The sequence below is a fragment of the Odontesthes bonariensis genome, chromosome 2 (genome assembly GCF_027942865.1).
Source record: "Odontesthes bonariensis isolate fOdoBon6 chromosome 2, fOdoBon6.hap1, whole genome shotgun sequence".
Taxonomy (NCBI): Eukaryota; Metazoa; Chordata; class Actinopteri; order Atheriniformes; family Atherinopsidae; genus Odontesthes; species Odontesthes bonariensis.
In genome coordinates, this window is record NC_134507.1 from 44112001 (window position 1) to 44124111 (window position 12111).

General features: G+C 40.3%; 1 protein-coding gene across 1 annotated transcript in view; it reads left to right on the top strand.

Annotated features, from left to right (window-relative positions):
• Positions 1 to 12111, top strand: part of ttc27 (tetratricopeptide repeat domain 27) — a 111210-nt gene that overhangs the window by 22506 nt on the left and 76593 nt on the right. Inside the window, exons 4-5 of the mRNA XM_075482108.1 lie at positions 5872 to 6015; positions 8612 to 8714. Of these exons, the coding sequence (XP_075338223.1) occupies positions 5872 to 6015; positions 8612 to 8714 (247 nt within the window). The remainder of the gene's footprint in view (positions 1 to 5871; positions 6016 to 8611; positions 8715 to 12111) is intronic.

The following is a 12111-nucleotide window of genomic DNA, read 5'->3' on the forward strand; positions in this document are numbered from 1 at the left end:
ATCGGACGGCCCTGTGCTGCGTGTCGTTCCCCCTCTCTCTGCCCCCTGCTTCCTGTCTCTCTGAACTTTTGTATCCATTAAAGGACAAGACTGTTTTTTTGACATTGGGCCCTTGATTTCACATTATAACATGATGTTCTACTCACCCCTGCTTGTTGTTGGTAATTTGGAGCTGTTCTGAAGATATTCGAGAGGCGTCTGGCTGCTCTCTTGAGATATTCGGCCATGAAACGGTTTCCTATGGGCAACGTTATACAGGCACAAACTATGCTGTTTATAATTTATTAATTACTGTACACTAGCACTGATAACGTGGAGGTTACTGTAATTTTTCATTTTTGTCGTAAAGTGGGCGTTACTGACGTCATCGTTGTGCTACTACCACAGACAGCCCACAGACCTGCTGCCTATTTATTCATTCAGCTAAAATTCAAAATTACAGTAACCCGGATTTTTTTAAGTAAGCGACGCACCTCCACGTTATCAGTGCTAGTGTACAGTAAATAATAAATTATAAACAGCATAGTTTGTGCCTGTATGACGTTGCCCATAGGAAACCGTTTCATGGCCGAATATCTCAAGAGAGCAGCCAGACGCCTCGCAAATATCTTCGGAACAGCTCCAAATGATCAACAACAAGCAGGGGTGAGTAGAACATCATGTTATAATGTGAAATCAAGGGCCCAATGTCAAAAAAACGGTCTTGTCCTTTAAGACCCCAAAAAATGTATTTATTTTTTTTAATTTAAATTAAAAAAAATTAAAAAACCTGCGTTAATGCATGATAAAATATTTATCGGCGTTAAATAATTAGCGAGTTAACGCGATAATAACGAGTTACCTCGCCCAGCCCTAGTAAAAAGAATATGAAACACTTTTAAATTGAGTTCAAATGATTGTTGAAATCATGGTTGTCCTTTGCTTACTCTTTCTTGCCGGCTTGTTGTGATCATCACTGAAACATTAAGCTATGGCTCACTCAGAAGACAATGTTTCAAAGGTGTTGTAAAGTGTGATGATGGGATGGGATTAGAAGCAGAGTGAGTTCCAGATGACCTCGGTGTAGGAGGAGAGCACTGTAATGAAGCATCTCTGGGGTCCTAATTACACCGGGTTCATGATATTGCTTTCCTCATGGCACTGCACAGTAGTGCATTTCACCCAGGCATTAGTGATTTATCTGTGCTGTCACACCAAGGAGCCGGTGTTATGAAGCAGGCCGTCTGTATGCACCGACTGTGGAAGGGAGAAGGAACATAGTCATGTGGCTTTACTCCAAAACAGGAGCTTAAAATGTACCTCATCAGGTGATGACAGCAGATATAGTTTGTGTAAACCGATGAATATATAAAGTATGAACTTAACTGTCATCAGATCAGCAATTCCATAGTAATGTGATAAATGGTTACTGTGAACTGATGCTGATTCCTACAGAACCTTGCAGTGATGTGGATGCATTTTAAATGTATGGATGACCTAAGTGGTGGCTGATCACAGATTGCTGATACCTGATCACATAGTGTATTAGAATCCTTTGATTACCCTTTGATCATTTATCAGTATTTACTAATGGGATCTTTTTAACACCATTCTATGATAAGTATTGAATTCTGAGAGTAGAAGGTATCAAGATTGATCCTTTTGCAAACTGTGCATCTCCTCGTTCTTCTCATCCGTAGCACCCTGTTCTTGGTTACTGGTAACAGCTTAGATCTTAGATAGTAAGTATAGTAATAATGATAACATTTCTAAAACATGGCTTTTCTCTGTTCTAAAATAATCACATTTTATGAAACAATGATTAAGAAAACAGATGAACACAGTGTTCAAGGTAAATTATACTAAGGCAATAAAATTAGAAGTATTTTCCTTTGTACTATTTTTTTTCCATTTTGTTTTGTCATATTTTTTTTGTAGTTTCATGATATCAAACAGTAAATGTTTTGTAGTGATATTGAATGCAGCGTTTTTTGTCACCTGCTGCACTGGAGTAGGCGGCTGTGTTGTTGTTTAAGTCATGTGAGGAAAGTAACAGCTACATCATCAGTTACAGCAATTTAGCTACAACTGTTAAATAGTTTTTGTGAGCTTATTTGTATCCAGATGCTAATTCCTTAGCATCTGGATTGACCTGACTGTAAGGTGTGGGCTCCACATCAGTTTAAAGCTCATTTTAGGCCAATTCTGGTCACATAACGACTTGTAGTCGGCTTCAGTGAAGTTATCTACTGTTTACAGGTGAGCACAAGTCTTTTTTTTTTTTTATACAATTTACTCCTGATATTACTCATCTGCTGTTTATGCAATAACCACGAAAGATAATACTGAAAAAAACTACCAACAGTTCTGGCGGGAGATTAAACAAGCTTTAGAAACTATACTAGGTATAAAATTAGTTCTTGACCCAAAACTATTTATTCTAGGTTTATATCCTGATAGACACCACATGTCTAGAAAAATAATCACTGCCCTGGACTTATGTTTACTGCTGGCAAAAAGAGTCATAGCATGGAGGAGTACCAGTAAACCAAAAATCATCAACTGGGTTAAGGAAAAATCCACAACTTTACCCATGGAGAAGATAACTTATATTATAAAAGGGAAAATATCACTATTTCAAAACATTTGGGGTCCTTTTATAGAATATATGGAGAGTGTAGATTTAAGTAATGTGGGTAACAAAGACGAAGAGGCGTAGTTGTTGGTAGTCCTTTCTGTGATCTATTTTCTTTTGATATTTGATTTTTTTTTTTTTTATTCTGTATGGATTGTACATCTGAATCTGTATTATTGAACCATATAGGTACAATAGCGAAATAATATGGGCTTATTCTTGACAAGATAGAGAAACGTTTACTGTTCTGGTTGTTGTTGTTGTTGTTGTTTCTTTTCTTTTTTTTTGGTTTGTTTTTTGTTTTGGTTTTATACTTGTACTAAGTGTTGCTCTATATTATCTCATAAATATCTGACTTGCAAGGAAGGACAATTTGAATTTTGGATTATAACTTTGCCCCTGATGTCTCCTTGAAAATAAGAGCACTCTTATTTCTGAATATATGTGTGTTTTGGAAACATGTTAAACTCAATAAAGATAATGTTTGGGAAAAAACTAGGGTAAAAAAAAAAAGGGAAAGTGCAGTAAGAACTGTGTTAACGTACAGGTCTGTCCTTCCATTGGATTTAGTTCCTGAAAGATGAGATTCTCTCTGGAACATTTTTTTCTTCCTGTTAAACGAAAGACATCCTTCAAAACAACAAAATGGCTACTAAGAAAAACAACTTGACTCTATAACTTGATGCAGATGGATCAGAGTGAACCAAACAGAAGTTGCCCTCTCAGACATAAACCCACTGTTGGTCAGGGTCAACTTGCAGGAGTTGGATCAAATTCCTAGGGCAATGTGGGACAAACTCAGAAGAATTGTCTCTTCAAGTTATGTGTGTTGTTTTTGTTTTTTTTCTAAGCTTTCTGCTCATTTTCTTGGTTTTACAACCCACAGCTTCATCTCTGATTGGCAGCAAACAGTTGTTGCAGGCTGAATGGAAAAAGTACACTCGATGTATACATCCCAGGGTGTTGCAGCTTGCTGGAGAACATGGTGCGATATCTAGCAGCTAAAGAAGTAGCTGTTCTTAACAGGCTGGTGGGGACTAAAGCGGCTCCAAAGAAACATACACCAGAAGGACAGTAACTTTTCTGTGACTGCTGAATATGTATTCATTTCTTTTTTTTGGAGGGGATAATTAATCCTGGTATTCAGTTTGTTTTGGAGGTGTGTGGGCCCCTCATCAGGGGTATAGACCACTCAGTCTTAACTGATAAGTGATCACTGAATAGCCCAGGCTTCATGGCATCAAATCCCATAATAGGCTTCATTCATCGTAGAAGTTTTGACATGATAAAGTAGTACTGGGATGATATTTCCATGTAGTCATTTAGCAGATACTTTTATTTAACAGAACTTAGAGGGGAGGAGCAACACTGAAGTTTGACATCAGTCAGAGACCCTAGTGTTAGCTTTAAGGTCTAAATATATGTAAAGGTCCAAGTAGTGTAGGCGTTAAGTAAGTGGAACTTAGGTGTTTTAGGGTATCAGACTATTCTAGGAAGAAATAAGTTGTCAAGAGATTCATGCAGGAACAGAGGGATACCCCTGCTTTAAGAGAAACATCATGGAACCACTCAGACTGCACAGCTGGATACAGACCCTGAAGTCAAGTATTAGTTAAAGGTGGGGTATGAGATGTTTTCTGGAGCATTTTTTATCATATTGTCTGAAAACCTCCTCACGACCCCATTGCACCCACTAAAATAGAATGTTTGGAATTTTTTTTTTATATTTTAGTCCATTGTAGAGGGTGTAGCAAGAGGAAATGCCTGACCAATAGAAGTAATGATGAGAGTTACTTCTATTGGATTCTGACACGCCAATCAACCGTCAGCCCCCCCCCCCCCCTGCGCGTTCACAGACTCGTGACTCGTTCATGTGTTTTGAAGGCGTGGTTTCGAGGGGTGGGCTGAAGGGAGAGGCAAGGTTGTGTATTTTCAAAAATATAGCTTGCAGGAACCGTTTTTCCAAGATCTCATACCCCACCTTTAAGCATTTGGAACTTGATTTCTATGCACACAGTGATGGGTAGCCAGGGGGGTTCAGGGAGTAGTGGAGAAAAGTGTGCCCTTATTGGTTGATGAAGCAACAGGTGGGATTCCAAGTCCTGGACCAACTGTTGTCGTTTCTCTGGACGCCAAAAACTTTTTTTGCAGCTGGTTAGTTTGTACTGCCACTCATACTTTGGTGCCTGGTCCATGGGAAAGTAGAGCGAAGGCATTGCATTTTTAAATTTGATGGGATTGATTGAAGAATAACAGATGTGAACCACTCCACTTTGAGTTGGTTCACCCAAGCCCTTAAAGGATTTTTTGGCTGTCGGTCACTCTCCACAGGAGTCTGCCTGTTTCCAGAGGTCATTAAACAGTAGTTTATGATGGTGTTGAGTCCAGCACCAGCAGAACTCTGATCGGCAGTGATGTGGATGATGGGGCTGAAATAGATATTAGAATAAACCTGAGCTAATGTTGTTATCACAGGGACCCGTGTGGTTTTCCTACTGTGACAAATCAAAAAGTGTTGTAGTGTAGATGAAACTTTTCTTGAAGTCCATCTACCTCCCTGTTCTTGTTGTGTGTGAGATTTAGCTGGTTACAGAAACGGTGGGGTCATGAATACAAGCAGCTGACACAATCTATGCTCAGTACACATATAACCTCACTCTCACAAATAGTCTAAACTAAAACAGGAAGGGAGGATTTTCCATTCCATCCCGTTTGGCCTGGGAACACAGAGATCCCTCAGTGTTGCTAAAGGATTTCGATGGGGAAACAGATGCCACTGGAAGTCATGGCAACTCTGCTTTATGATTCATATCTGGATAAACAACCTGACAGTGGATGAATGGATGCTAAGCTATTGTGCAGCAGTCAGTGTCTTAACAGGAAATGTTTGCATTGCAAGGTGAGAATGTTGGTATGAAAGTGAAAAGCGTTTGCAATCCCTAGGCTCCCATGTAAGAGTGGTAGCACAAGTGTGTTGGGTGTTTTTTAGATGCATCTGCACTGTTCCTCAGCAGGCATCGACTCACTTTATGAAATGTCACATGGTAAGAAAACAAATATTTCAGAATAGTTTTTGGTTTTTTTTCTTGACAAATGCTTTTAGAAACGAAACCTTATTTTTTACAATTTTCTCCTACCCAGTGCTCTGATGCTTTATGAACTGTGCTGAATATATTTTTAAGGATGAAAATGACATGTCAGATCTTAATTTCCTTCAGTCATTCTTCTCTATAAATGTCTCTAATTCCCTTGACTAGAAACCCCAGACTTTGGCTGAGGCCATCAACTCCAGTCTGCTCCTGGATGGGGAATCCGTCTACAGCCTGGTAATCAACCCCTTCCTCCTCCTGCTGGCCAGGGTAATTCTCACCAAGTGCTCCCCCAAGATGGAAAGCCTCCAGGTACATCTGTCTTTACATCCCCAGGGCCTGCTGTTGATGACTTGCATTGATTGAAGAGAATTCAAATGCAACTACAAACAGTCTGTTTTAACTACTACTATGTGTTGTTCTTATCTGTTTTGAAAGCATAATTCATCAATTTGCAGTGTTGGGTGTGAAAGATTTTATAAACCTAAATAGGGTGATGACATCACCCTTTGTCAAGAAACAGGTTATTGGGCTCGATCTTCTCTGACTTTGCATTTCACAGTGAACAAACTCTTCATCAAAGAGATTTAGGAATAGCAGATTTACAGGCTTGAAAGGGTTGCATATTATTTGTAACGTTGTAAGATGTAGTTGATATTAGACTAAATGCTGTACATCTGTGAACATGCCATAGGATTCAGATTTGATCTTTTGCTCAGCCATTCTTTAATCTTATGTTTAATCTTTTTGAAACATTTCTTGGTGGATTTGCTAGTGTGCTTAGGATCATCAACCTGTCGAAAGGTACACCTTTGTCTTAAAGTCCTATTTCTCTGTACCAAGAGATCTTTCAGATCATAATACGAACACAGAAGACAAACTAGGAGATCACAGGATGGTGTAATGGCAGATATAAGACGTATTGGCTGAGAGACATCTACTTATTTCTCTCTGCTGCATTTTGTTGTTTTCAGATACAAGAAGTAAAGGAGTTTGCTGTTTTTAGTGCATGCTCAGCACTTTGCTCCAGCATGCAGCTTTCTGGATGCTGTGTTTTATTTGTGCTGAAGGAGTCACAAGATCAGCATGTCATCTGTTTAGTCACCTAAGGGTGTATTTTCTAAGCTGAATGTATGTTGTTAAAACCCCTGGGGAAAAAAACACGGAATCGCCCCTTTTTTTAAAAATCTAATAAAAAAAAGAATCATAGAAATGACACAAAACGGAACATTTTGTCTTTTAAAAAGATTATGGAGTGGTCTTACAATTTGCATTTAAAAAAAAAAACCAAAAAAACAAAATACCTATACAAGTTTTAATGTGCAAATGAGTCTGCACTGAAAGGAGAACTAGACCTTTAACATTTTTTGCAGGAAACATGGCCCCAACAAGAGAGCTGCGAGTAAAACAACGAAAATAATTGTAAAACCCTTAAAGAAGGGAAATTAGCTCAGTTTGTTGTTCCCAGTCAACTGTGTCTAAATCTTAGAGCAAGTACAAACAAAATGGGAAGATTGTAAAATGGATACATACAGCTTCCATCAAATCATAGACAGAATTCTCAGACCACGTTTTCATATTTTTATTCTACATTTCTCTCACTTTTTTCGTACGAAGGTTTCGTACGAACACGCCACGTCAGATTCAACAAACGCTCTTAACTTCGGAAAAAGTGTGTAAACGACCTGCGTAAATGATGAATGCCACGAGGATAGTAGATTTGTATACTCCACGCCCAAAATTATACCATATAAGGCTGAGCTTGCTCGCTCCTGTGCCAGGAAGTGTTGAGTGTTGAGTCATGAGAACGGCATCAAGGCGCAAAAAGAACAACTTTACAGGCTCTGAGACTGAAGTTCTGCTTTCAGATATCCAGATAGAAAAATCTGTCGTTTTTAGCAGAGTCAGCAGTGGAATTACGGCACCTGCTAAAGCCAAGAAATGGGAAGTTATTACGAGTGCTGTTAATTCTGTGTCACCTGTAGTTCGTAATGTCACTGAAATAAAGAAGAAATGGTTTGATATGAAAATGGCTTAAAAAAAACGTCTCGCCCTGGCCAGGTGCTCGATGACTGCAACTAAAGCCGTGCAATCAGTTGTTGCCTCATCATGATGGCACTTTGATGGGGGGTCCATGAGGGGGGTCTCCTGGCACCACACCTTCTGGTCTGCCTGGGCTGGTTCAGGTAGCGGGAGACCCTCGTTCATGGCAATATTGTGCAAGTCTGGCATGCAGTGGCCAAAAATCCAAGGGTGGTGAGGACCTGGACGTGTGGTGGAATTGGGTTTGATCGGCGTGTTTCTCTCTGGAGTTGTGGCTCCAGCAAGCTGCACATTTGCAGCACCCCAGTCCTAGGCAATCTAAATCACGATGTCAGCCATTTGTCTGTCTTCTCAGGACATCTACACGGTCTCGTAGCACACATGCGCTAAGGCATCCAAAAGTAGCAAGTCAGCCGCTGGTTACACTTCCCATTGACCTTGTTATATACAGAGTCAAATTAACCTTCTTCTTGCTTTAACCTGCATCTGTGGGATTGGGTTACCGATTACTGGGATTGGGTATTGGGATTTGTTTTCAGCACCACTTACATTTCCAGCCTTTTATTGCCCCTCCAACTTTTTTGAGACATGTTGCTGACATCAAATTCAAGAAAAGTAGTGAAATGTCTCACTTTTATGTGTGTTCTGTTGTGAATAAAATATTAATTTGAGGATTCAGTTATTTATGTTTGACACAGCATCCCAACTTTATTGGAATTGCGTTGAATGCCTGACAATCAAAGGTGCTTTTGTGGATGCATTTCCAGACCATTATTTGATTGTATCTTTCATTTAATTAAAACCAGAAGTACAATTCCAATAAGAGAATGACTTTTTTCTTTCTAATTTCCACTTGACTGTGCAGCTGCTGCCCTGGTGGACCCTTCGTTACGTCAACCTGCACCAGCAAATCCTGGAGGCCCCATCTCCACAGCTCCTTAGTTTGGCCCAATGCAGCATGGACAAAGGTTTGTAGACACAAACAAGTTTTTCTTCCCAGTCTTGAGCAGCTATGCACACACACTGTGAATGGAACTTCAGCAGGCTGACACTCATTTCAGTGAGCAGTCTCCTCCTGCTCTCTGCAGTTGCTCTTTTATTTCATTTGTATATGTTTGCAAGATGGTGACGTATTCAGTGTGCTTCTGGTCTGAAGTCAGCTGGGATGGGCTTGATCCCCAAATAACTTCCTGCAGTATAAACAGGGTACAGAGAATCAGTAGATAGATGAGCAGAAATGTCATATTTAAATTGGGCCCTCTTGGGCCCCATGGCTACCCTGTTGGTGGATGTGCACATGGACAGCTGTGGGAACGATGCCTGGAATTGTTGAAGGAGAATGATTCTGTAGATTTGGATCACTGATAAATTTGTTCAGAGACTAATTTCAGCCTCAGTATTTGAATCGACTCCCATCTTCAGGAAAATGTACTTTGCCTTTTCTGATGATGTCCCAGCAGGACTGTTACCAGAGGACATTTAAGATGTTTGTGTAATTATCTTTTTCCACATTTTGGTGTTCTGCTCGCTGGAGTTTTATTGTTTGGGTGCAGAGAGTTGATTAGTTGTAGTGCATTCTTTTGTTTGGCAGTTAACAGGGTGTGTAGAGAGAGCAGTATGTTCTGGATACAAAACAGTCTGATTCATATTCCAGAGGAGCAGTCTACCACACAATCTTCCCAATGGCGTGAGAAGAAAGGTGTGGTGGAATCTGTGATGTGCATGCAAATGGCTTTCCCCCCGTGCTACACCAGTCTGAGGTGCTGCCGTTATGTCTGGCTTTTTTTTTTTTTTTTACATTTGTTTGGTGCTCAGTAGGTAAAGTGAAGCCAGCGTCATTTCCTCAATTCTTTATGATCACAGTGTTCATTAAGGCTCATGTATACTTCGCAGCAGTGTGTCGCAGTGAGCTTGTCGCAGACACGACGCAGTTATTTTTGATTTATGCCTTGAAGCGCTGTCTGCGCTATGTTAATCCCACGCCACAACGCAAGAGGGACAATCATGAACAAGCTAGGATTGTGGGTGTTACGGTTACGGAGGTCATTCAACAACAATGGCGACTGGACGAATACGCACTTTGATTGAGATGCAGCTGATCGATCTAGAAATAGAAGAAATATTGCTACTACTGCGTAGTGTCTGCGTTAACTGCGACACACACGCAGACGACCTGGTTTCCGACCATAAATCAGGCGTCAGTGATTAAACAGCTTTAATTGTCAGTACTTGCTTTTGTTTTATTTAAGATTTCAAATTGGTTCAGTCTAATTCTTTACAGCATTCAAGGACAAGTTTAATTACACACAGCGTGACAAACTCACAAGCTTCTTTTTAATTGATCTGGTAGCTGTTATAAGGTTTCAGAGGAAGCAATTTGTCCTTCAAGACTGGCATAGCTTAGGAAATTGTTTGATGGGAAACTGATACCTATGAATATCTCCAAATATGGATGAATTGATATTAAAAAACCAAATATTCTTTTAGATATAATTTTACAAGAAGGGAACAGGCAAAAGGAATATTGTAATGAAAAGGCAAAAAAGGCTAATTGTAGCAGTTACACTGCCCCAAACCAAACTTCTAACAAAATGATTGCCTTGCAAACCGTCTGCCCCCCATGATTCTATCATTCTGTATGAATGAATGAATATGGCCATAATGGCTCCGAAGCAATGGTTTTGTAATCAATAATCAATAACCAAAAAAACCAAAATAGCACAAAGTTACATGAGTCCACTTCCAGAACTATGTCTCTATTTAAAAAAAGAAAAGGTTGCATGGAGTCTGTAGCCCCTAAGGAAGTGACTGTGTACCACGACGGAAGTGTAATCAGTGGCTGATCACAACTTCCAGTAAACCATAAATACTTATGATATGACTCTCATAACCTCTTCACTGACTGTGCATGTAGTCCAACACACCAGTGACATGCCTACACATCTGGAAAGACCTGAGGTTCAAAAGATAAAAATGGCCACGCTGTGACTGGCTGACATGGTTGCCAACACAAAGACCAAAAGACCAACGTCAGGGAGTATCCTCTGGTGATGGTTAGAATTTGATGATCCAAATAATTATGACCAACTTCCTAATATACTATTGGGCCCTTATGTGCTGTCAAACCGGTTCTGAGCTTTCAAGATCTGGGCTTTACCGCACTGTTCGCATTTTAGATATTCCCCGTTCCATCAGATTTAGCTAAAATGAATTGGTCATTAATTGGTCTGCAGAACTTGAAGAGGATAGCTTGGCTGACGCGTCCACATCTCGATGAGATGGTGGTCTGGGAACTGGGTGTGCATTTTCTCGTATTTGAGGCGTGGTTTACGAATGCCTAGAGCCGTTTATTGGGCGCTATGAATGTCTATCAAATGGCGTCTGGTTCTTCCCATACTGCTTTGCGTGCGATTCATAGCCAATTGTATCACTTATACCAGATGACGTATGAAGAGCGACAGAAATTCAACGAGGAACGGTAATGTTGTGTCCGCTGCCATGTTGGATTAACACTCTACAAGCTTCGGTGTCGCGCATAGACGTCGTCATCGTCTTGCTGCCCCCCCCCACCCCCCCTCCCTGTTCTGTGATTGGTTCCCTAACTCAGGAAAAAATAAGGGCGGTGGTATCCAGGCTGCCTTTGCAGTGTGAACAACTTGTTCTCTGGACATAATACCATCCGACTTTTTAAAAACTGTTTTTACCTCAGTAGAAAGTGATCTCCTACGAATAGTTAACAGCTCACTGGCATCAGGCATTTTTCCCAAGTCACTAAAGACAGCTGCCATTAAGCCAATCCTAAAGAAGAGAACTCTAGACGCCTCTATGATGAACAACTACAGACCTGTCTCTAATCTCTCTTTTATATCTAAGATTATTGAGAAAGTTGTATTTAACCAGCTCAACGACTTTCTGAATGAAAGTGGAAGTCTTGATAACTTTCAATCAGGTTTCAGACGTCATCACAGCACTGAAACAGCTCTGGTAAAAGTGTTAAACGACATTAGGTTGAATACTGATTCTGGTAATGTTTCAGTCCTGGTTCTGTTGGACCTCAGCGCTAAGTTTGATACTGTAGATCACAGAATCCTGTTGCACATGCTGGAAAACTGGGTTGGACTTTCTGGAGCAGTCCTTAACTGGTTCAGGTCCTACTTAGAAGGCCGGAGTTATTTTGTTACTATTGGCAGCTATGAATCTGAGCGAGTGGCCATGACTTGTGGAGTCCCCCAGGGGTCAATTCTTGGACCTCTTCTGTTTAACTTGTATATGCTCCCTTTGGGTCAGATATTGCAGAATTTTAACATCAATTATCACAGTTATGCAGACGATACACAACTTTATGTGTCTCTGTCACCGGACGAC